Source organism: Trematomus bernacchii, unplaced genomic scaffold (assembly GCF_902827165.1).
Source record: "Trematomus bernacchii unplaced genomic scaffold, fTreBer1.1, whole genome shotgun sequence".
Taxonomy (NCBI): Eukaryota; Metazoa; Chordata; class Actinopteri; order Perciformes; family Nototheniidae; genus Trematomus; species Trematomus bernacchii.
Genome location: NW_022987683.1, coordinates 1,220,277 through 1,246,314, shown reverse-complemented (window position 1 = coordinate 1,246,314; position 26,038 = coordinate 1,220,277). Strand labels below are relative to the sequence as shown.

At 40.9% G+C, this 26,038-nt stretch overlaps 3 protein-coding genes and 2 pseudogenes across 4 annotated transcripts in view; all 5 read right to left on the bottom strand.

Moving 5' to 3' along the window:
- Positions 1-1,747: 1,747 nt before the first annotated feature.
- On the bottom strand, positions 1,748-3,717 carry LOC117487781. The gene is made up of 5 exons (XM_034136444.1): positions 3,519-3,717; positions 2,692-3,396; positions 2,471-2,593; positions 2,365-2,387; positions 1,748-2,240 (listed from the first exon to the last, which is right to left on the bottom strand). The coding sequence occupies exons 1-5, from the start codon at positions 3,613-3,615 to the stop codon at positions 2,121-2,123; spliced, it is 1,068 nt and encodes a 355-aa protein (XP_033992335.1). The 5' UTR covers positions 3,616-3,717; the 3' UTR covers positions 1,748-2,120.
- Positions 3,718-4,767: 1,050 nt separating this feature from the next.
- LOC117487780 lies at positions 4,768-10,723 on the bottom strand (annotated as a pseudogene).
- Positions 10,724-14,037: 3,314 nt separating this feature from the next.
- Positions 14,038-16,013, bottom strand: LOC117487771 (immunoglobulin kappa light chain-like). Its single transcript, XM_034136431.1, has 5 exons — positions 15,941-16,013; positions 15,109-15,810; positions 14,877-14,996; positions 14,739-14,782; positions 14,038-14,647 (listed from the first exon to the last, which is right to left on the bottom strand). Exons 1-5 carry the CDS (start codon positions 15,993-15,995, stop codon positions 14,528-14,530), a joined length of 1,041 nt encoding a protein of 346 aa, XP_033992322.1. The 5' UTR covers positions 15,996-16,013; the 3' UTR covers positions 14,038-14,527.
- Positions 16,014-20,656: 4,643 nt separating this feature from the next.
- The window catches only part of LOC117487775, a 54,955-nt gene continuing 49,573 nt past the window's right edge, over positions 20,657-26,038 (bottom strand). The window contains exons 1-5 of one of the 2 annotated variants that reach the window (XM_034136434.1): positions 22,211-22,270; positions 21,373-22,071; positions 21,145-21,264; positions 21,007-21,050; positions 20,657-20,913 (exon numbers count right to left, since the gene is read on the bottom strand). In XM_034136434.1, the coding sequence (XP_033992325.1) occupies positions 20,794-20,913; positions 21,007-21,050; positions 21,145-21,264; positions 21,373-22,071; positions 22,211-22,265 (1,038 nt within the window). In that variant the 5' untranslated portion in view covers positions 22,266-22,270 and the 3' untranslated portion in view covers positions 20,657-20,793. Of the gene's footprint in view, positions 20,914-21,006; positions 21,051-21,144; positions 21,265-21,372; positions 22,072-22,210; positions 22,271-26,038 lie in introns of those variants that run through there. The other variant, XM_034136435.1, reaches the window with a different exon arrangement.
- Positions 24,134-25,953, bottom strand: LOC117487769 (annotated as a pseudogene).

The following is a 26,038-nucleotide window of genomic DNA, read 5'->3' as shown; positions in this document are numbered from 1 at the left end:
CTCATGGACTTACATTTCTTGAATTTAAAAAAGGATATGTTTTATAAATTGCAGAATTGCAGTTGTTTCAGTGCACGTTACATGTACATGATATGGACTGCACTTTTCTGTTTTCACATTGATTACCAATTCTAAAAGTCAATAGAAAATTCTTCTTGGACAATTTTACAGGAAGCTGGCACAATAATTTTCCAAAATGGGAAAGAAATTACCCCAACTGCATTTTTGGATGACATATATACATATATATATATATTGAGGCTTTTGCTATAGCTTGGTTAGTACGACGGGTTTGCCATTAATCATCAAAATGGATGGTATTTTAAGACCCAGAAATCCATATTACCCCTCTTGTAAGTTTATGAGAATATCAAAGGAATATTGGATACAAATGACTCTAAAATACTATACTGGGCCAGAGGTATGTGGAACATATACAGTGGAAGGTCAATAAAACAATGGCATGATGTAAATCTTTATTGGCTCCATGATGGGTTTTGTTAGTTAAAACATTATTATTAACAAAAGGTGATTATTGAAGCAAGTCAAAAAGAAACACTGTTCCTCCCATAGGCCTATTGATATGGGCACATGTCTCAGTGATAATGGAGCCATACAAAGGGAGACATTGATTTAATTCAATGCATCCATATGAGACTAATGGATTCATTCGTGTTTATATACAGTATGTATCACCAATATATTCAAACCAAAAGGACTTTTAACCGGACCTCTAAGTATTAGTAGCTTCCGTATTGTTAAATGTGACTTAACAAGTATTCTACTTTTGAAATAGGACTGCAAGTGGTCTCTCAATGAAGTATCATCTATGTGAGAAAGCAAACACCCTTACATCCTGCTCAAAACCACAAACGCTGCTGCACTAAGAGATACAACACAAAAAAAGCTACTGACTGTTGAGTTTATTCGTCTATGTTTTGTGTCTGCACCAGAACGGACCACTGTGACGCATTAAAGCAGAACACTTCTTGTTACTAACCTTTGTGCGCCCAAAGCCCCCCCCCCCCCCCTTAACTGAAGCGAAAAAAACAATGCTATTAGCTGGCCTCTCATTTTACATTATATGAGCCCTATTGAGTTTTATAATACTTTGAAGAGTTAGCCAAATGGCCAGATTAAAAACTGTTGGCTTAAAATATGCATTCACTCTTTCACTCATTTGTATATGTTCGCATTTCCATGATTTTTTGTTATAGGGAGATATCACATTCTCTACCACTTTGATATATTTAAGAAGTTAGCAAGTGTTTAGCTTTCCAAAACAGCTAATGATGAGTATGTAATTGACTGAATGATCTAGCTGACTGTGCCAGTTCTTTGCAAGTTCTGTAAGTCGTAGCCAAGCGAAACCTGGGTTGCTGAGAAATAAAGCTAACACAGAAGTGTAACAAATCTGCAGTTCATTGAATGGCCACTTTAAGCAGGCTTCAAAAGCAAGTCAATCCCCAATGACCTTCATGTTAAAATGCTCAACATTACAACCAAGAGAAATTTGTTTCCAGCCTAGTTTAAAAGGGTTTGGTCCATATAGCTAGTTTTCCACTATATGGCAACTGTATAGGGGTAAATGTTCAAATAATTCACCTGTATGACTTGAGTTTTGTCACATATTGGGGTGGGTTAGGGAACCCAAGTTTTCTAAAAAAAACGGTGCTACTAGTGCAAAGAAAAGCTGTTGGATTTAAGAAGACACACACAGTATTGTTCCGAATTTTGATGTTTATTGGATAAATGACAGAAATTGCACAAACAAAATTACACATTTGATTTGGTAAAAAACAATGATAATAAAAATAATAAGATGATCCTAAACTTAAAAGTATTGAAGTGACTTTTACAGCATCTTAGCTTCTAAATATAGGCTACAGGTTAAGTCATACATGTATTCACAAGTACTAAAAAAAGCATATATCTTTAGATAGATGGTTTATTTGAAAGAACGTTGCGGACATATCCTGCTTCGACCACAAAGTGGAAAAATACTATGCTAAAATGTACATCTACGAAGAATAGATTTTTTTTTTTTGCTACGGACCACAAGGAAGAGAAAACAAAAACACATGTTTCACTCAAAAGTACAAATTGCAACTTGTCAGGTTCTACTGCTTTACGCTGTAATACACACAGTCACTCCAGGTTGGATCCCTCTGTCTTCTTGATCTGTTTTTCAGGTTCACACCTAAAGCAGCATAGTAGACCTTTTCTCCACGTTGGTACTCCTGCAACACAATATATATAAGTAGATCATTATTGTGATCCTGCAAAATATAAAAATTATTTGGAAGGAATAGGGTGTTTAAATGGTAATTTAGCAGTTATTTATGGTCAACTGATTTTACTCACTTCGGCTTCTGCTGTGGACGGAACTGGAAAAAATAGAAATGGTTCTTTTTAATCAAAGGCCAAATTCTGCAAAATCAAGCCATAAGATACAAACCGTACAAGTTACCTGTTGATTGGCAGCTGTTCTTGTTCATCATGCACACTAAGAAAGCCAGTAAAACACTCAGGATGGTGGTGAATGTCAAAGCTATACTGGAGAAATGCACCAAGAAACCAGAGTCCACGCCACCTGTAGAGAGAAGCAGAGCTTTCAGTAGGTTTTTATCCAAAGTTTGGTAAGACAGTACCAATGAGAACTGCAACAACCTCTGCTAGAAAGTTACTTACCCTCAAAGTCCAGCTTGGTCCCGTTTCCAAACAGTATGTGTCCACATGAGGCAACAGCACAGTAGTAGGTCCCAGCATGAGAAGGATTCAGGCTCTCCATTGGCAGGTTGTATTCACAGGTTTGTGTTTGTGTGTTGGGTTTCCTCTCACACTGATCATTCCTGCCTCCATGGGTGTAAATGAGTCCTGGAGAGTCCTCAGAGTTTTTGAACCAGTAAACACTGTGTTCTCCATCACAACTCCCAGTGAGAACTGTACAGTTCAGAGTCACAAAGCCTCCTGACTGGACAGTCTCAGATGCTGACTGATGGACTAAAGCTGTCAGATCTGAACCCTTAACGTCGACTAGAGTGCTCTGTGAAATTTCTAACGTGTATAGATAGCAATTTATGCAGAAATAAGTACCGGAGTCTGATACGCGCAAGTCTGTGATGGTCAAGTGGTTTTTACCTTTCCCCTTTTCAGCATTCAGTGTGAAGCGTGAATTGTTATTGAATTCACCATAGAAATCTATGTTTTTGTTATACATATAGAATGTAGAGATGAGATTTGGTTTCTGCCCAACAGTTTGCTTATACCAGTAAAGCCTTGCAGCAACAATGCCTTCATAGAAACATGGCAAAGTCAAGTTCTCCCCTGTTTTAGCTGATACAAAACCTCTGTCTTCACGAACAGATGTGGACAATGTCCGGTTAGTCGTCTCGGCTGAAATGAAACAAGACAAATGTAGTAATTTAATGTGAGAATCTTTAGCATAATCACTTCATTTTCTAAAATGATGAATATTTCTAAGAGAGCACGTTTGAGTAGAAATAAATACAACTCACCCATTATCCCCAAGCACAGACGGGTGCAAAAGAGAGCAAACAACGGAAATGTCATCATGTTCAAATTCATGTGTGAAATGAAAAGAATGTTGATCATGCCTCTCCTCTTAAAAGACGAAACTAGGTTTGGTTGGCCAATCTGAAGTGACTGTGTCCTACTTAGGAAATGTGATCACGTGTTCACTGCTACATAAACTGTAGTAAAAAATATGTATTTTTAAAACATTGACATGGTGGGAGAATTTCTTGGCATTAGATGTAATGATTTTCATTTGAAATATAATTATGTAACAACACAGTGGATTTTTCGATCAAGGACCTTTGCTAGAGTGGTCTTAGGCTTAAGATGTACTGAGTGCAGACACTGTTACATCCTGCTGAAAACCACAAAATGTAAAAAAACACACTGAAAGAGATACAATGCAAAAAGTATGGGCGGGAACAGGTCTAAGAGGAATAGACAATTAATTTCTATCAAATAATGCTAATTGTGTAGTAGTTCAAACAAATCTTCAAAGCACCAACTGAGTTAACTATATTTCCATTGGATTTATGTATTGCCAATGTGCGTATGCCGTTACTTTAAGACAGTTTTATTGATTAAAGGAAAGCTAAACTATTGTGTGATCCGGTGTAGATTATCTTCATAATTCAGTATAGATGGTAAATTGCATAATTTAATGTATTTTTTAGTTTTATATCAAGCGAATCAAACTTGCTTTCAGTATTAGAACTGTAATGATCCTTGTTTTTCGTTTTTTCCTATTTTATTTTGAAAAAAATAAATTCCTGGTTTGACTTCCTGTCTTGTGTTTTTCCGTTGGTGTTCCTGTGCTGCCTTTGCCCATCTTCACACCTGCTCTGAATCAGCCTTATTAGTCTTTCCAGCCAATCAGCTTCTTCCCTGTTTCCAAAGCTGTTTTGATTGGCCTTATTAGTTTCACCTGTCCCATATTAACCCTGCAGAAACCTGACTTTCTGTCCACCTGCACTTCACCCCCTCATCTGATTAGTTTGTATTTAAGTTCTTCTTTTCTGTTCAGACTCTGTTTTGTCGATCAATCTCATATATAACTGAACTCCTTTGTTTTAATTCCATACTATAGCTTTTAGATTTTCATTGAGGTATGGTTCTGAGAATGAACGTCAAAGTTCCGCCCGCACTCTTTTGAAATATACACAATTGGTTTTTTGGGGTTTAGAACAATCTAAAAATGTATAAAAATTGGTCTGAAGATTGTTTAAAACTGAGATATGGCCTTTGAGGAAGTGAACACACATGCTCATTATATATTTGTCTCAAGATCAAACAGTCCATTTAATAAATTAGCCCCTTGTGATCATGACATGACATGACATACAAAGGACATAAGAATGCACACAATTATTGCGTTGTCCAAAATATGTATGAATGAAACTAAGGTATGATTAGTATAAAAAAATCATATGTTCAGCATTTGGCAACGTTTTTAAGGGGTTAAGGAAAACTTGTTTGTATCATCAAAAACCGTCCAATATTAACTACATCGCCAAGATGTGAAAAGCGGTCTTGTCAATCCAGCATACTACATGAGGGGCATCAGGACTTTTGGCACAGGGGATAATTCATGAGGTGTAAATACGTTCTTTGCTGCATCTTTTACACTGCAAACCAATAAGATGTACACAAATGTATCTCTTCATTACTTATACATTACTGTGTTACTTTTAAAACATGACTAAATCCAATTTTGTTAAACATAAGTAATGAAACATGGTTTGTCTACAGCTTGACACCAGAGTACACCCATTCATCATTGGGGATGTTCCTCTGTCGTCTTATTCTGTTGGGCACATTGACACTTAAAGCAGAATAATGGAGGCTGTCTGCATTCCGGGGACCCTGTCAACAAAATATGAAGAAATGGATCAGGATATTGAATAAAAGAAAATTCTGCGATAACATTTTTAATTTATGAGATCATTTTCACCTCTGTATTTGCTGTAGATAATCTTGCTTCAGACTCTGATTGGCAACATGGAGAAAAATTATTCAGTAAAGAGTTGTATTGAGTGAATGCAAGCTTCCGGAAGAAAAAAACAATAGGTAGAAGTTACCTGTTGATTGACAGTCGTTTCTCTTTTTCATCTTGTACACTAAGAAAGCCAGTAAAACGACCAGAATGGAGTTGAATGCCAAAGCTCCACTCAAGAAATACACAAGAGAGTCGACCTCATCTGTAGAGAGTAAACACCAAAAATGGAACGGTCAGCTTTTATCTTGTTGTTCATTTTAAATCTCACTTGGCCATAATTTACTCTTCATTAAATAATCTAGTAAATAGCTTACCTTCAAAGTCCAGCTTGGTCCCATTTCCAAACAGTATTTGCCCACACGAGGCAACAGCACAGTAGTAGGTCCCAGCATGAGAAGGATTCTGTCAGGGTTGAGTAAGCAGGCAGGACCCAAATGCAGATTTCCAAGTATATTCCTTTAATCCAAGGTACGAAGTAGAACACAGAACACTACCCTGTGACACACAGTCAAATACAAACAATGAACCAACAATGACAGACAGAAAAACCAGAACTAAAATACACACAAGACCAATCACACAAACAAGACACAGGTGAGGAGGGAGGAGAAAACACAGGGGCACCAGGTGAACACAATCGGGCAATCAGGCAGGAGGGAACACAGACACAGGAAGAACACAGAGACAGGAAGCAACAGGCAAGACAGGGGTGAACACCTTTCAAAACAAAACAGGAAACCAAAGACAGAAAAAGACAAGACAAAACACAACACAGACAGATCGTGACAGTACCCCCCCCCTCAAGGGACGGATCCCAGACGTCCCAAAAAGTCCCAAAAAGTCCAAAACGTCCAAAACATTCCAGCAGGGTGGGTGGAGGGGGTCCGGAGGACGGGCCCGGAAGGGGTCCCGGGCGGACGGCCCGGGGGCAAGGCAGAGTCCAAAAAGGGGCGAAGGCCACAGCGGGCGAACTCAGGGACCCGGGCATGAGAGCGAAGGCAGTGGTTGGGAGAGTCAGGAGGCCGGGCTCGAGGGCGAAGACCACGGCTGGGGAACTCAGGAGACCGGGCTTGAGGGCGAAGACCGCGGCACTCAGGGAGCCGGGCTCGAGGGCGAACAAGAAGGCGGCGACGGGACAGCTCCGGAGGCCGGGCAGGAAGGCGCCGACGGGACAGCTCCGGAGGCCGGGCAGGAAGGTGCTGACGGGACAACTCCGGAGGACGGGCAGGAAGGCCCTGATGGGACAGCTCCGGAGGCCGGGCAGGAAGGTGTTGACGGGACAGCTCCGGAGGCCGGGCAGGGAGGCGCCGACGGGACAGCTCCGGAGGCCGGGCAGGAAGGCGCCGACGGGACAGCTCCGGAGGCCGGGCAGGGAGGCGCCGACGGGACAGCTCCGGAGGCCGGGCAGGAAGGCGCCGACGGGACAACTCCGGAGGACGGGCAGGAAGGCGCCGACGGGACAGCTCCGGAGGACGGGCAGGAAGGCGCTGACGGGACAGCTCTGGAGGCCGGACAGAAAGGCGCCGACGGGACAGCTCCGGAGGACGGGCAGGACCCAGTATCGGCCGGACAAGAACCGGAGCCGACCGGACAGGCGCAGACGGGATCCTGGACATGACATGGACTGGTGTCAATGGGACCCCGGATGGAGCAAGGGCTGGTGTCGACTGGACCCCCAACGGAACAGGACACAGAGTTGGCAGGACCCCCGGTGGAACCGGTGTCGGCGGGACCCCTAACAGGACAGGATCTGGTGTTGGCAGGAAACCCGGCGGAGCAGTTGTCGGCGGGACCCCCAACGGGACAGGACAAGGGGTTGGCAGGACCCACAGCGGAACAGGTGTCGGCAGGACCTCCAACGATACTGGACGTGGAGTTGGCAGGACCCTCGGCAGGAGAGTTGTCGGCGGGACCCCCAACGGGACAGGACATGGAGTTGGCAAGACCCCCGGCAGGAGAGTTGTCGGCGGGACCCCCAACGGAACAGGACATAGGATTGGCAAGACCCCCGGCAGAAGAGTAGTCGGCGGAACCCCCAACGAAACAGGACATGGAGTTGGCAAGACCCCCGGCAGAAGAGTAGTCGGCGGGACCCCCAATGGGACAGGACATGGAGTTGGCAAGACCCCCGGCAGGAGAGTAGTCGGCGGGACCCCCAACGGAACAGGACATAGGATTGGCAAGACCCCCGGCAGAGGAGTAGTCGGCGGGACCTCCAACGACACAGGACATAGGGTTGGCAGGACCCCCGGCAGAAGAGTAGTCGGCGGGACCCCCAATGGGACAGGACATGGAGTTGGCAAGACCCCCGGCAGAAGAGTAGTCTGCGGGACCTCCAACGGCACAGGACATAGGATTGGCAGGAGAGCCAACAGGATAAACAGCACTGGACATAGGGTTGGCAAGACCCCCGGCAGAAGAGTAGTCGGCGGGACCTCCAACGGCACCGGACACAGGGCCGGCAGGGCCCCCGGCAGAAGAGCAGTCGGCGGGACCCCCAACGGGACAGGACATGGAGTTGGCAAGACCCCCGGCAGGAGAGTAGTCGGCGGGACCTCCAACGGCACAGGACATAGGGTTGGCAGGACCCCCGGCAGAAGAGTAGTCGGCGGGACCTCCAACGGAACAGGCCATATGATTGGCAAGACCCCCGGCAGAAGAGTAGTCGGCGGGACCTCCAACGGCACAGGACATAGGGTTGGCAGGACCCCCGGCAGAGGAGTAGTCGGCGGGACCTCCAACGGCACAGGACATAGGGTTGGCAGGACCCCCGGCAGAAGAGTAGTCGGCGGGACCCCCAATGGGACAGGACATGGAGTTGGCAAGACCCCCGGCAGAAGAGTAGTCTGCGGGACCTCCAACGGCACAGGACATAGGGTTGGCAGGACCCCCGGCAGAAGAGTAGTCGGCGGGATCCCCAATGGGACAGGACATGGAGTTGGCAAGACCCCCGGCAGGAGAGTAGTCGGCGGGACCTCCAACATCACAGGACATAGGGTTGGCAGGACCCCCGGCAGAAGAGTAGTCGGCGGGACCTCCAACGGTACAGGACATGGGGTAGGCGTCGGCCGTAGAGCCAACAGGACACGGGGGGTTGGCGTCGGCCGTAGAGCCAACAGGAGACGAGGTGCTGGAGTCGGCCGGACCACCGACAGGACACGAGGGGCTGGAGTGGAATCCACAGGTGAATTGGCGGAGGCAGGAAATGCAGCAGAAGACGTCCAAGTTGAGACCTGAGCAGCAAGGTTTGACATGTGTAGAGCCAAGGACTGATTGCTTTCAGCTAAGGCTCGCATCATCTGCTCATGTTGGCCCAGAAGATTTCCCTGAAGAGATATGGCGTGCTGGACCGGAACAGAGGCCGGAACCATGGCTGCTGGGGCCAGAACTGGGGCTGGAACCATGGCTGTATGGGCCGGTTCTGGAGCCGGAACCATGGCTGCTGGGGCCAGAACTGAGGCTGGAACCATGGCTGCTGGGGCCAGAACTGAGGCTGGAACCATGGCTGCTGGGGCCGGTTCTGGAGCCCAAAGCATGGCTTCTGGGGCTCGGGCTGCTAGCCTGGGCTTGCGACTCCTTCTCTTAGGAGCCTTTTGGAGGCTCCGTGGACCTCCAAAAGCCAGACGAGTGCCCGAGAACGGCTCCTGGACAGGAGCAGGAAATGGGGAAGAAGCAGGGGTTGACTCCAGACGGAACACACCGAGATGTATGGTGTCAGGTTGGGAGTTGGGAGGCAGGGGGCTAGCATGCCTGGGGCTAGCAGGCCGGGAATCACACGTCGAAAGGAAATCCAAAATCCAATCAGGTAAGAACTTAACTAAAGGTTGATCCACTGTTGCCACCTGGTGAGCTTCTGCCAGAGCAGCCTCTCTCTGCTGAACACTGGACGCTCCCCTCCACCTTCCATAGCAGCAAGCCAAAGAAAAGGTAACATTTTGTAAATCCACCTCAAATGGACCTGCTGGGCCCATTTCTGGTTGGTTCATTCTGTCAGGGTTGAGTAAGCAGGCAGGACCCAAATGCAGATTTCCAAGTATATTCCTTTAATCCAAGGTACGAAGTAGAACACAGAACACTACCCTGTGACACACAGTCAAATACAAACAATGAACCAACAATGACAGACAGAAAAACCAGAACTAAAATACACACAAGACCAATCACACAAACAAGACACAGGTGAGGAGGGAGGAGAAAACACAGGGGCACCAGGTGAACACAATCGGGCAATCAGGCAGGAGGGAACACAGACACAGGAAGAACACAGAGACAGGAAGCAACAGGCAAGACAGGGGTGAACACCTTTCAAAACAAAACAGGAAACCAAAGACAGAAAAAGACAAGACAAAACACAACACAGACAGATCGTGACAGATTCAGGCTCTCCATTGGCAGGTTGTACACACAGGTGTTTGTTTGTGTGTTGGGTTTCCTCTCACACTGATCATTCCTGCCTTCACGGGTGTAAATGAGTCCTGGAGAGTGCTCAGAGTTTTTGAACCAATAAACACTGTGTTCTCCATCACAGCTGCCAGTGTGTACTGTACAGTTCAGAGTCACAGAGTCTCCTGACTGGATGATCTCAGATTCTGACTGATGGACTGAAGCTGTGATGTTCAAACCTGAACCCTGAACATCGATAAAAGAGCCTTCCGCAAAATCGAAGACATTTTGAGAAAATTGCGCAGTAGTAGGTAGCTGAGTCGGAAATGTGCACATTTGAAATTGTCAACTGATTTGTACTATTTCCTCTATCCTGTGTAAAGCGTGACTTGTTGTTGAATTCATCATAAAAAGTGGGTCTTGCATCATACAGATAGGCGGAAGAGATGAGCCTCGGTTTCTGTCCCAGAGTTTGTTTGTACCAGTAAATCCAACTTGTATCACCAGCTTTATAGAAGCATCGCAAAGTCACATTTTCTCCAACCTTAGCTGATATAAAACGTTTATCTTGACGAACACTTGAAGATAGTTTCAGATCAGTCGTCTGAGCTGAAATAAGAGTGAAAGAAATAAACAATTAATAAGATTGGATGAATTCAGCAAGTACTGTAGTTTACATGAAAACTATTGAAAGCATTTCCATGAAAAGCTGCTGAAAAGAAAAAGCTGCATTAATATACAACTCACCGATTGTTCCCAAGAACAAACACGTCAGATATAAGACCAACTTGGGAGACGTCATCTTGTTCGAATTCTTGAGTTGAGTGAAAATGATCTTGAAACCTTCTTCACTCTTAAGAAACAAGACTGTGTTTGATTGGCCAGCCTGAAGTGACATTGTACATCCTACTTTTAAAAAACTTGATCACATGTTCACTGCCATCTATAGTTTCAAGTTTGGTTCTTGAGAAGATTCACTTGGTGAAAGGTGAATGAAGAACACAATGGCTCTTTATCTTAGTATCATATTTAAAATCAGGGAGAATAAACTCTGTGTACACATAGTTTTCACCATAGTAGTGCTGTGAATATAATAGGAAAGGTTAACAAGTTAGTTGCAGATGTGCTTTAGGCTTCGGCTTAGCTAAATTCATACAACAGGTTTGGTTTTACTTTAAATTGAATGGCATTTACTTGGATTGAGACACAGAAACTCATGGTGCCCCAAGATTTGAGAAATGTAATGCATATTGGACAAAAGTGTCAAGTTACCAAATTATTCACATATACTGTTCCTGTGTTTACATGGGTCAGACGTATGTGGAAAATATAAATTGGCAATAAAACAATTGTACAATAATCTAATGTAAATCTATTAGGGATTATTGAAGAAACTCTTTCTACCATATAGGTTTATTTCTGTAGGCCAAGGTCTTATTAATAATTGAGACATCAACATTTTTTTAGCCATGCCTTTTATATGAAACTAATTGCTTAAAATACTTGTTAATACCTATAATCAGCAATATTCCAAACAAAATAGAATTAATTACACAATTATTTGTAGTTTTAACCTGTTAAGCCCTGAGCCTGTTTTTCAGGTCTCAGGCTCGAAAATGACATTCCCAGAACAAATGACCATATCTTTCCTTCTAAAAGGGTTAAATTAATAATCTTTGTTCTCAAAGTAATGATAAACCTGTGAGTTGGATGTAGAAAAGTCAGAATCAATATAGATGTTTTTTATTTTAAAGAAAATTCAGATTTTACATTGTAAAAAACTGTAAATTATAGTGTCTGTCCAAAAATTCTTACTTATAGTGAAAACCACCCTTGGATGATGGGTTAGTAGACTAAAAGCTTTAGGAATCCAAAGTACAACATATAATAAGTACCCTGTATCAAGATTGATGCAAAACAAGTTACATTTGACATTTTTAGAGAGATTTTGCAAAAATAAACCACTTCTGGGGTCATTTGGGTGGATTTTCCATATTTCTGGCCCCCCTTGCTCAATTTTGATGGTTGACACCTCTTTCTGACCGTTAGAGCCAATAGAATCGAAGGGGGAGTCCCCCACACACACACGTTGTGAAGAGAAAAGGTGGGGGCTTCGCGCATGTACTTTTCAATCAGAGTGAACCTATCTCTAGCTTTGACATCTGGAAACGGAAAAGCAGTTTTAAAGCTTATGGATTATCAGAAATAATTTCAAAGGGACACAGACACATTAGATTAACCTATGGATTAACTTCAGCAGCGTTTTTATCGTTTTAATGCCATTGAAGACCACTTTGGAGAGACTACAGAGCCAAGGTAAAAATGTTAGCATTTTTAGCTACCTAGCGTCACCTGTTTTGATGTCCGTTTTTGCTTATAACTTCGCAAATACGTATAATTCAGTGGTAATGTCGGTGTCAATAGATTCTGTGTCACCTCACGATGTGAATCGATGTGTTGGATGTGGTGAAAAGATAAATAATAAGGTTTTGTGAGTGATTTTCGGAGCAGTAAGGTGTTAGCATTTTTCGCTCGTTGCTAATTCAGAGGCTCAGTGTTAGCATTGTGGGATTTCTTTTGAAAAATAAATTAAAAAATGATCAGTTAGATGAGTTTCTTCCCGTTACATGGATATAAAACATTCATAGTTTTATTAAATGAACATGCCCTCAGACACTGTTTCCTGCAAGATGTTGCGGCAGTGCCCCGGTACCGGGGTCTCTCGGGCTTAACAGGTTGTGACCTGATAAATATTCTTCCTATTGCCCCTGCACTGCAAGTGGTCTTTTAATGAGCTTCTATGTAAGATTGCAAACAGAGTTACATCCCGCTAAAACCACAAAGGCTGCTGCACTAAGATACTTCACAAAGAAGTCTAAGAGTACCTACTTTTGAACCAGAGCACCCCACTGTGACATCCCTATGAAGCAGAAAAAGTCCCTCTGCTTTACTTTGACCTGTCTGCACTATAAGCCCCCCATTAAATCAAGAGAATGAGTGAATGCTGTTAGCAGGCCTCTCATTTATACTTTATACACACTGTATTATTTGTGTGAGTAATCCTTAGTACATTGAAACTTTTGACCAGTAAATATGCATTGCACATACTTTGCGTGTCTTGTAAGTCGTAGCCAAACAGCATCTTCTTGTGCTGAAAAATGAAGATAACGCGGAAGTGGAAAAACTAACTGCAGTTAATTGAATGGCCACTTGAGGCTAGCTCCAATACCAAATGAATCCCCTTTGACCTCCATGTTAAAATGCCCAACTTTACAGCAGAACACAACTTGTTTACAGCCTGGTAGAAAACACTATTTGGTCACTATAGTTCATATCCCTCTTATTGCCAACCGTACAGGGGCAAATGATCAAATAACTCAGCTATTTAAATCATATTAAGGCTCAGAGTTGCTGTTCTCCGTTCAGGGAGGAATATGGTGAGGACAGTTTTCGTTATAAAAAATAATTAATTTGAAACTTGAAGTAAGGCATGATTGTTTATCACTTTTTTTCTGCCATTAAACCATAACAGTTGAGATTCATCTCTTATCATCAAGGTGGGTGATTTCAACCACGTGCAACCAGGTGCCACCATACTACATTTATCCCAATTTTCTTGTTTATCTTATTATAAATAACATAAATTCAACATGCAAAAATAATACAATTGTAAAAACCCAAACAATGAGGATAAAGAAATATATGATCTTAGGCCTAAAAGCATTTTCTTTACTTTTACAATATCAATGAATCTGAACTTCTAAACATAGGCCACTGGTTAAGTCATACAAAAGCATGGATTATTTTTGTACTAAATTAAACCTATCAGCTGCTTTCCTGTTCCAAGAGTTTTCCCGCCTGTTTTGATTGGCCTTATTAGTTTGCCCATCCCCCATTAACCCTGCAGCAACCGGACTTTCTCTCTAAGTGTCCCCGATCCCCGCGTTTGATTAGATTGTATTTAAGTCCTTTTCTTTAGTTCATACTATGCTTCGTCGGTCAATCTGCTGCAGAACCAAACTATTTAGTCTTAATGCCATACTCTATCTTAAATGTCCAAAGGAGTATAGATCAGTAAAGGAAAATCAGATCTCCACACTTTTGTGAAAAGCACACCCTTTTTTATTTTGTCATAGTATTGAACAAGCTAAAAATATATAAAAAGAGGTCTGAAGATTGTCAAAAACAGAGATATCGCCATATGAGGAAGTGAACACATATGCATATAACATATTGTCTCAAGATGAAAGAGTCCATTTAATCAATTAGCCCTTTTTGATCATGACATGACATACAATGGACAGAAAAAAGCATATAAAGCACAACATTTTAGTTTTCTACAAAATATGAATACATGAAACTAAGTGATAATTTAAAAAAGATATGTTATGACAAGTTATTTTGGCTAAGGTTAAGGAAACTTAAAAAAAAGTCTAACATTATCTACAAATTGGTACCAAATTTGAAGTAAATTAGGAATATGTGGCTGCAATTTTGTAATATAGACCCCTAGGAAAATACATTTATCTCTTAATCTACTTCTAATTCTATTTTACATTTGGAAGATGACTGAATCTTATTTTAAATCAACACAAGTAATGTGTAGTAGGTCTACAGCTTGACACCAGAGTACACACATTCATCGTTGTTGATGTTCCTCTGTCGTCTTGATCTGTTGGGCACATTGACACTTAAAGCAGCATAATGGAGGCTGTTTGCATCGCGGTAACCCTGGTGACAAAATAAATATAAATGGATAAAGATATTGAATAGAAGTAAAAATGTAATCGATAAAAATTGAACTTATTGAGATAAATTTCACCTCTGCATTTGCTGTAGAGGGAGTTGATAATCTTGCTTCAGACTCTGGAAAGACATTTGAAAGACAGAATTTGCATTTTTCCAAAAGTTTCATTGGATGCAAACAAGCTTTCAGACACAAACAATAGGTACAAGTTACCTGTTGATTGGCAGATGTTTCTCTTTTTCATCTTGTACACTAAGAAAGCCAGTAAAACGACCAGAATGGAGTTGAACGCCAAAGCTCCACTTAAGAAATACACAAGAGAGTCGACCTCATCTGTAGACAGTAAACACCAAAAACAGAACGGTCAGCTTTTATCTTGTTGTTCATTTTAAATCTCACTTGGCCATAATTTACTCTTCATTAAATAATCCAGTAAATTGCTTACCTTCAAAATCGAGCTTGGTCCCATTTCCAAACAGTATGTGTCCACATGAGGCAACAGCACAGTAGTAGGTCCCAGCATGAGAAAGATTCAGGTTCTCCATTGGCAGGTTGTAATCACAGGTGTGTGTTTGTGTGTTGGGTTTCCTCTCACACTGATCATTCCTGCCTCCACGGGTGTGAATTAGTCCTGGAGAGTGCTCAGAGTTTTTGAACCAGTAAACACTGTGTTCTCCATCACAGCTGCCAGTGTGTACTGTACAGTTCAGAGTCACAGAGTCTCCTGGCTGGATGATCTCAGATGCTGACTGATGGACCGAAGGTGGGGGGTTTAAACCAGAACCTTTGACACTAATAATAGAGCCTTCCGCAAAATTCACCACAATGTTAGAGTAAGTTGCACAGTAGTAAGTAGCTGAGTCTGAAATGTGTACATTTAAAATTGTCAAGTGATTTGTACTTTCTCCGTGATCAAGTGTGAAGCGTGACTTGTTGAATTCATGATAAAAAGTGGGTCTTGCAGTATACTTATGGAAGGTAGAGATGAGCCTCGGTTTCTGTCCCAAAGTTTGTTTGAACCAGTAAAGCCAATCTGTATCATCATCTTCATTGTAGCATCTCAAAGTCACATTTTCTCCAACATTAGCAGATATAAAACTTTTCTCTTGGCGAACACTTGAGTATAGTTTCTGATCAGTCGTCTGAGCTGAAAGAGTGAAATAAATTCTTTAATAATTCAATTTGTTTATTTCAGCACATTGTTTACATAAACCGTATTAAAATCATTTTCATGAAAAGTTGCTGAAAAGAAAAAGCTGCATTAAAATACAACTCACCGATTTTTCCCAATAACAAACACATCAGATATAAGACCAACTTTGGAGACGTCATCTTGTTCGAATTCTTGAGTTGAGTGAAAATCATCTTGAAACCTTTTTCACTCTTAAGAAAGAAGACTGCGTTTGATTGGCCAGCCTGAAGTGACATTGTACATCCTACTTTAAAAAAACTTGATCACATGTTCACTGCCATCTATAGTTTCAAGTTTGGTTCTTGAGAAGATTCACTTGGTGAAAGGTGAATGAAGAACTAAATGGCTCTTTCTCTTAGTCTCATATTTAAAATCAGGGAGAATAAACTGCGTGTACACATAGTTTTCACCATAGTAGTGCTGTGAATATAATAGGAAAGGTTAACAAGTTAGTTGCAGATGTGCTTTAGGCTTCGGCTTAGCTAAATTCATACAACAGGTTTGGTGTTACTTTAAATTGAATGGCATTTACTTGGATTGAGACACAGACATTCATGTTGCCCCAATATATGTTTATTTGAGAAATGTAATGCATATTGGACAAAAGTGTCAAGTTACCAAATTATTCACATATACTGTTCCTGTGTTTATATGGGTCAGACGTATGTGGAAAATATAAATTGGCAATAAAACAATTGGATAATAATCTAATCTAAATCTATTAGGGATTATTGAAGTTGTTCGAAAAGAAACTCTTTCTACCATTGTCTTATTTCTGTAGGCCAAGGTCTTATTAATAATTGAGACATCAAAACATTTTTTTTATTGTAGCCATGCCTTTTATATGAAACGAATTGCTTCAAATACTTGTTAATACCTATAATCAGCAATATTCCAAACAAAATAGAATTAACTACAACATTATTTGTAGTTTTAATACTGTTAAATGTGACCTGATAAATATTCTTCCTATTAATGTAATTGCACTGCAAGTGGCCTTTTAAGGAGCATCTATGTAAGATTGCAAACAGAGTTACATCCTCCTAAAACCACAAAGGCTGCTGCACTAAAGGCGCGTTTCCACTACAGCGCGGAGCACGGTTTAAGAGGGCTGTGACGTCAGCGGCCCGTTTTTGGTTGCGTTTCCAGTTGGCCTAGTACCGGCTAGCGGGTCCTAATTCACAGTTTTTCTGGCCTCATAAAATCGTGGTTCTACGGCCAGGAACAACCAGGCTGAGTGTGTGACGTCAACACTCTCGACTGCTGATTGGTCGGAGAGAATCGTCACAATCGGCGCGCGACATAATCCCTAGCGTTGCATATATATATAGCGAAGCTTGCAGCATTTTTGTTAACAGAGGAGCTACAACAATGGCAAAGAAAAGCACGCCATGGTCGGTCGAGGAAGTGACGACGTTCCTCCATTATATTGCAGATGATAAGGTCCAGCGGGAGCTCGACGGGACAACTCGCAATATCAAAGTCTTTCAGGAGGTCTCTACACAGACACTGGACTCTGCAACGGCGTTACTGGAGTCTGCATGGTACGTTTTTGCTAACGCTCTGTTATTTGCTTGAAAGCTTTGTGTCCCTATCTGTTCTAAAGCTCACTTCTAACAAATAAGTCTATTTTATCCTTACATTTATGTTCGACAACCCATGCATTTATGGAGCCCCGAAGGCTAGCTAGCTAGCTAAGGCAGATAGCATTAGCTAGAGCTATTGTTTGCTAACACCATGTGTGCCATTGTTTACGTTCAGTTTGTCTTTTCTATAGTTGTTGTTGCTATTTATAGTATTGTGCTGCAGTAGTTTGTGGAATTTACAAGTCATGTTTCTGTTTTAGATGATTACATTGGGACTAGCGAGGAGGAACAGTTCCCAACAACGTCCTCTGCATCGACATCCTCCACATCAACAGCACAAACTCCAGCTTGACCACAGACACCAACACAGACACCAACATGAGCACAGACACCAACACGAGCACAGACACCAACGCCGAGTGCCAGCTCGACACCGCTGCGTGTGGTTCTAGGTAAGAAATAGGCTGGAATTGTGACTTTTAAAAAAAAAACTTTAGACCATCCATCGTCAGTAAGTAAAATAAGCTGTACCACTGTGTGGGAATGCTCTGTTACAAGTAAAGTAACTAGCTAGTAAGCAGCTAGTATCTAGGGCCAGAACTTTCTTTAATTCATCCTTACTGTTTATACATTTTATTCTTATATCCTTTTGTGACCTGTACCTGTCCTGTGTTTTTTCATTCTTATTGCTAATTCTTATTGCTATAATTATCTTGTCACCCAGGCAAGAGGAACCGAGGAGGAGAGGATCTGGCCCTGCAGGAACGGCAACTGGCCCAGCAGAAGGAACACCAGGAGCAGAACCTGCCATGCCTTTTTTATGCTGCTGCAAGAAAACACTTCCCAAATTGTGTTAAATAAAGTACTTCTTTGACTTATCTTATTGCTTGTTGATAAATAATTGCACCCAACAGCGATCACACAGAAAGATGGCATCATCTAGGCGTCCCTCTGCAGTCAGAAATATCATAAACACCATCATCGTCCACAAAGCACTGTACAGGGGTTTATGGATTTAAGAGAATACTTATCACAGTGAAACCTTTATCATCTGTTGCAATTAAAACAAATAAGAGAATAAATACTTGGTTAAATAATACATTTTAAGTCTTTAGCAGGACAACTCTGCATACTGTTTGAAATTGAGTTTGCTAGCTTGAGGTCGTCCTCTAAAACATAACATTACATATTTTGTAATGGTATTAAGAATACATGATAAATAATACATGTAGTAAAAATGACTCAATTGTAATACCCTCGTTGTGCTAGACTCAAACACATTGCTTATATTTCAAAGAGAAGAGAACAAAAGAAAACACCTATACAGAGAGCGGTGCACAGCGCTTAATATTTACTTGCACTATATTTCTGTTTATCTGGGTTATTGTGTTGCACTGTTGGAGGAGCCTGTGACCTAAGATTGTCATTGTCATAACTACACTGTAGCTATGTTCGTATGACAAAATAAAAAACCTTGAACCTTGAGGCTGTGTCTTTCAGACAAACCATCATAATCATATTATTTTATGCTGTGGATACTTTAGCCTCCATCCATGTTAACAATTTTTTACACTTGCATTTATGAATATAGTTCTGCTGTGTTTTACACTTTTGTATTTATGTTTATAGTTTGCTTTGATATTTGCTTAATTTATTAGATTATAATGGGGCAGTAAGTACTGGTGCTTGAAATTCAAATGTTTACTAAATAGTCAATTCTGATAACATTTTTTTGGTTTAAATAATTTGACAAACACATGTATGTGAAAATAAAATATGTATTTATGTTCAATACAATACAATGAATATTTAGGTATTAGATTATACATTCTATGTATTCAGGTATCGCATCAGACCCTCTCGTATGTCCCTGCCCTCCTCCTCTGCACTTCTGAAATACACGTAACTTCTGAAATACACAAGCATACATATTTTAATACGTAAAAGTGGTAGCTACAATTAATTAAATACTTGAAATACTTTGGTCGTACAGGGAGCGTGAGCCTAAACACATTGCTAGTTAGCGAACGTTAGCTTACCAAGTAGCATTGTAGTCTAGAAGAAGTAGTGATTCGAGTCGTCCTGTAGTCTCTGCGGCGTAGGACTGCCCGAACTCTCGCGTCAGCTTCTTCTATACCTCGTCTTGCTATAAGTCGCCTCTTTCTAAACAACTCTTGCCTATTTCTTGTGATAATAAACCACACAGCAAGAAACAAGCAAACGATCGCTTCCACATCCTCAATTCAGTCAATTGTTGTGTGTTGTGTCGCATTGAAGATGACGTCACGGCAGTTTTAAGCAGCGTCGCTCCGCCTACACTCCGTTACTATAGATACTACCCCAGTTCCTAAACTGTAATGGAAACGCGCCATAAAGTGAGCTGGTCCTAACGAGGCCAAGCGCGGCCAAGCGAGGCCGAGCGAGGCCGAGCGAGGCCGTGTAGTGGAAACGCGCCATAAGATAGATACTTCACAAAAAGGTCTAAGAGTACCTACTTTTGAACCAGAGCACCCCACTGTGACATCCCTTTGAAGCAGAAAAAGTGTCTCTGCTTTACTTTTACCTGTCTGCACTATAAGCCCCCCATTAAATAGAGAGAATGGATAATGGATCAATGCTGTTAGCAGGCCTCTCATTTATACAAGATTTATTAAGATCTGTTTTTCAAGAAGGCCTAAGTACAAATGGAAACTGTTGGCTGTTACCCAGTAAAAATGCATTGCACATCCTTTATGTGTGTGTCTCACTAAGCTGTCATACAACTTTGGTTGTCAAATTGCCAAGTCAACCCAGGGTTTCTCAGAAGGTGAGTTGTTAGGCAAGTAATCATTGCAATCCGTCCTGGTAAGAAGTGAACCAGCGTTGTAGGACTGAAAACCCTTGAGTTACCTAACCCCAAATCCTGCTTCGTAGTACAGACCATTGGTTTTCTTTTCAGTCTCTGTTTTGGATGTCAATATGCAATATAACTAAACTCCTAAGTCATATGCTATACTCTATCTATTAGATATCCACAAGAGTGTGGATCAGAGAAGTAACATCTGACCTACTCTTGTAAAATGCACAAATGTTATTTTTATTGGTTTAGAGCTACATTAAAATGATTAAAAAGAGGTCTGAAGATTGTAAAAAGAGATATTACTATGAGGAAGTGAACACATGCACACGATGTATTGTATCAAGACCAAAGTGTCTATTTAATATTTTAGCCAGTTTTGAATACTGAGGAGATACAATGGACATAAGAAAACATATAAAGCACAACATTCTAAAATCTACTTTCAAATCTATATCACATTTCAAACATCACTAATCCAATGTTGTTTAACATAAGTAATGAAACATGGTTTGTCTACAGCTTGACACCAGAGTACACACATTCATCGTTGGGGATGTTCCTCTGTCGTCTTGATCTGTTGGGCACATTGACACTTACAGCAGCATAATGGATGCTGCCTGCATCCTGGTAACCCTGGTAACAAAATATATAGAAATGGATAAAGATATTGAACAGGAGTAAAAATGCATCTGATTAAAACATTTAACTTCTTTAGATAAATGATACCTCTGTATTTGCTGTAGAGGGAGTTGAAAATCTTGCTTCAGACTCTGGAAAGATATTGGAAAGACAGAATTTGTATTTCTCAACACGTTTCTTTGGTTGCAAACAATCTTTCGGACGTATACAATAATTACAAGTTACCCATTGATTGGTAGATGTTTCTCTTTTTCATCGTGTACACTAAGAAAGCCAGTAAAACGACCAGAATGGAGTTGAATGCCAAAGCTCCACTCAAGAAATACACAAGAGAGTCGACCTTATCTGTAGAGAGTAAACACCAAAAACGGAGCGTTATCTTTGTGTTTAAAGTGTGTGATTGGGAATTATACATTAATTACTTTTCATTAAATAATTTAGAGATTTGCTTACCTTCAAAGTCCAGCTTGGTCCCATTTCCAAACAGTATGTGTCCACATGAGGCAACAGCACAGTAGTAGGTCCCAGCATGAGAACGATTCAGGCTCTCCATTGGCAGGTTGTACACACAGGTGTGTGTTTGTGTGTTGGGTTTCCTCTCACACTGACTGCCTCCATGGGTGTAAATGAGTCCTGGAGAGTCCTCAGAGTTTTTGAACCAGTAAACACTGTGTTTTCCATCACAGCTGCCAGTGTGTACTGTACAGTTCAGAGTCACAGAGTCTCCTGGCTGGATGATCTCAGATGCTGACTGATGGACCGAAGCTGGGATGTTCAAACCTGAACCTGTGACACTGATTGTAGTGCCTTCGGCAAAATTCACCACATATCGATTGGTAAATGCACAGTAGTAAGTTGCTGAGTCTGAAATGTGCAAATTGAAAATCGTCAGGTGATTTGTACTTTTTCCGTGATCAAGTGTGAAGCGTGACTTGTTGTTGAATTCATCATAAAAAGTGGGTCTTGCATCATAAGGATAGACGGATGAGATGAGCCTTGGTTTCTGTCCCAGAGTTTGTTTGATCCAGTAAAGCCGATTTGTATCATCATCTTCATTGTAGCATGGCAAAGTCACATTTACTCCAACATTAGCAGATATATAACGTTTCTCTTGGCGAACACTTAAGGATAGTTTCCGATCAGTCGTCTGAGCTGAAATAAGAGTCAAAGGAAATATACAATTAATTACATTGGATATATTCAGCAAGTACAGAAGTTTGAATGGAAAAATATTGAAAGCATTTCCATGAAAGTAGCTGAAAAGGAAAAGCAGGATAAAAATACAACTCACTGATTTTTCCCAAGAACAAACACGTCAGATAAAAGACCAACTTTGGAGACGTCATCTTGTTCGAATTCTTGAGTTCAGTGAAAATGATCTCGATACTCTCTCCACTCTTAAGACACAAGACTGCGTTTGATTGGCCAGCCTGAAGTGACATTGTACATCCTGCTTTAAAAAAACTTGATCACATGTTCACTGCCATTTATAGTATCAAGTTTAGTTCTTGAGAGGGTTCACTTGGTGAAAGTTAAATGAAGAACATAATGGCTCTTTATCTTGTGCTATATTTAAAAGTAGGGAGAATAAACTGTAATAAAATGTTTATGCATATGTCAGTGTCAAGATGCCAAATTATTCTCATATACTGTCCCTGTGTCTACATGGGTCATAAGTATGTGGAAAATATGCTTTGGCTAGTCAATAAAACAATGTTGTAATAATCTAATGTAAATCATTTCGGGATTAGGGCAGTTGTTCAAAAAAGAAAAACAGTTTCTACAATAGGCCTATTACTAAAGGCCAAGGTCTTAAGGATAATTTTGCTGTGAAAAAGTAGGAATTGATTTTACCATGCCTTTATCCGACATTAAAGGATTCAAACACTTTTAAATACCTATATTCAGCAATATTCCAAACTAAAAAAAATTAAGTACAAAAATATTTGTAGTTTATGTATTGTTATATCTGACCTGATAAATATTCTTCTCATTTAATGGCACTGCAAGTGGTATTTGGATTAAGGAGCATCTATGTAAGATTGCCAACACCCTTACATCCTGCTAAAACCACAAAGGCTGCTGCACTAAGATAGCTACTACAAAAAAAGGTCTGCGAGTCGTGACTTTTGAACCAGAGCAACCGACTGTGACATCCCTTTGAAGCAGAAAAAGTGTCTCTGCTTTACTTTTACTTGCTTTTTTATAATCACATAATATGAAAAATTCACTTTTTGATGTCTTTTATACATAAATATGTGTCCCTCGGTGTGTAAGGAGACTCACAAAGTGTCAGAAAATATAACCCTCTCCCTTTTCGTCCTTGCCCACATCTCTAAAAATGGGGGTTATGGAGCTGATCCAGATTTGCCGCGGACTTGACATCATATCAGAAATGCGTAACGTGTTCTGGAAGTAATATGGTCTGTGTTTACATTAGCAAGCATCGCTAACACTCAGAACTAACACTGTGCTGGAGAGAATATGTGTAAAGAAGCCGGATATAAAAGGTACTGTCCCTGTGGTAAACCCACGAGAGAGAAAGCGTTTGAGCTCCATACTGTTTCAGAAGTAATGCTTGATGTGGTTTGGAACATAATATGGCATTTAATCACGGCAGCGTTTAGCTGAGTTTCTGCTGGTAGACAGCCTTCTCTTCACAGAGCTCACTGCTTGCATGCGGATGCTCCAAAGGGGCGTGGCCAGCAGCAGCTCCAAAGGGGCATGGTCAGCAGCAGCTCGGTTACATTTAAAGGGCCAGACCCAGAATCAGCACTTTTGTAACAGGGCTGAAATAGAGGGGTATGAGGCATGCTACAATGGGTGATCTGTTTGGTATTTTGAGCAAAACACTTCAGAGACATGTTTTGTATAGATTTGGCCCTATAATATATTGTTCAAATATAGTATAATATGGGACCTTTAAGATTGATTTTGTGAGTAAGTACAAATGGAAACTATATGTTTACATATGACATTAAACCTCTGAAATCTTTGAAATTTGAAGCTGTTTGCTGTTACCCAGTAGAATTGCATTGCACATCCTTTTTGTATTGTATGCCATAGCCAAGCAGCAACTACCGGTTCAGGAGAAGTATGCTAATGATGAAGTGGGGAAAAAAACTGCAGTTCATTGAATGGCCTCTTGAGGTAAGCTTAAATAGCAAATAAAGAAAAAAGCTGTTGGATTGTCAAGTAAACACATACTATATAGCTCCAAATGTTGATTTTTATTGATCATAAGTGCAATAACTTCCAAATACAAAAATACATGTTGGATCTGGTTAAAATACAAGGAGGATATCAAAAAGAATACAATTATCTTAAACCTAAAAGCATATAAGTGACTTTTACATCATCAATAAATCTTAGCTTCTAAAGATAGGCTTCTGGTTACTATCCTTAAAATACACATTAGCAAAGAACAGAATGATCTCTTTTTTTTTTGGGCTGCACACAGAGAAGGAATAAAAAAGGAAAAACTTGTCTGACTCAAAAGTACAAATGTACTACTTCCTGTTCTACTGCTTTACGCTGTAATACACACATTCACTCCAGGTCGGCTCCTTCTGTCTTCCTGATCTGTTTGTCAGGTTGACACCCAAAGCACCATAGTAGATCTTCTCTGCTCGCTGGTAACCCTGGTAACACAATATATATACCAGTTGATCCTTATTTTTATCTTGACAATAATAATTTCCAGGAAACAATTTATTGTGCAACAAAAGGTTCTGAATGTTAATTTAGCATTTTATTTCCAGTGAACTTGTTTTACTCACCTCTGAATCTGCTGTGGACGGAGCTGGAAATCTTGTTGAAGACTCTGCAAAACAGAAATATAAGTTTTAATTCTAAAGCCATATTCTTTATCATCAAAACTAAACAATAAAAACATGACCAGTTACCTGTTGACTGGCAGCTGTTCATTTTCTTCATCTTGTTTATTATGAAAGCCAGTAGAACAACCAGGATGGCGTTGATTGCCAAAGATCCACTCAAGAAATGCACAAGAGAGTCAACCTCATCTGTAGAGAGTAAACACCACAAACAGAGCATTCAGCTTTTGTCTTTGATTTTATGTTAACTTTGATTTGCAATTAGCCATCATTTACTCTTCATTAAATAATCTAGTAAATTACTTACCTTCAAAGTCCAGCTTGGTCCCATTTCCAAACAGTATGTGTCCACATGAGGCAACAGCACAGTAGTAGATCCCAGCATGAGAAAGATTCAGGTTCTCCATTGGAAGGTTGTACACACAGGTGTGTGTCTGTGTGTTGGGTTTCCTCTCACACTGATCATTCTTGCCTCCACGGGTGTAAAGGAGTCCTGGAGAGTCCTCAGAGTTTTTTGAACCAGTAAACACTGTGTTCTCCATCACAGCTACCAGTGTATACTGTACAGTTCAGAGTCACAGAGTCTCCTGACTGGATGATCTCAGATGCTGACTGATCGACCGAAGGTGGGATGTTCACACCAGAACCTTTAACACTGATTGTAGTACCTTCGGCAAAATTCACCACATATTGATTGGTAAATGCACAGTAGTAAGTGGCTGAGTCTGAAATGTGCAAATTTAAAATCGTCAGATGACTTCTACTTTTTCCGTGATCAATTGTGAAGCGTGAATTGTTTTTGAATTCATGATAAAAAGTGGGTCTTGCATTATACTTATGGACGGATGAGATGAGCCTTGGTTTCTGTCCCAAAGTTTGTTTAAACCAGTAAAACCAATCTTTATCACCATCTTCACTAAAGCATCTCAAAGTCACATTTTCTCCAGCCTTGGCGGAAATAAATGTTTTATCTTGGCGAACACTTGATAGTTTCCGATCAGTCGTCTGAGCTGAAATAAGAGTGAAAGATAACACACAAATAATTAAATTGGATTAATTTAGCAAAATGTGTTATTTTCGGTAGAGTTTCATCAAGTTCAATTATTAAACCAAAGCTGTCCAAAAATATAACTCACCGATTTTTCCCAAGAACAAACACGTCAGATATAAGACCAACTTTGGAGACATCATCTTGTTCGAATTCTTGAGTTGAGTGAAAATGATCTCGATACTCTCCATTCTTAAGACACAAGACTGCGTTTGATTGGCCAGCCTGAAGTGAC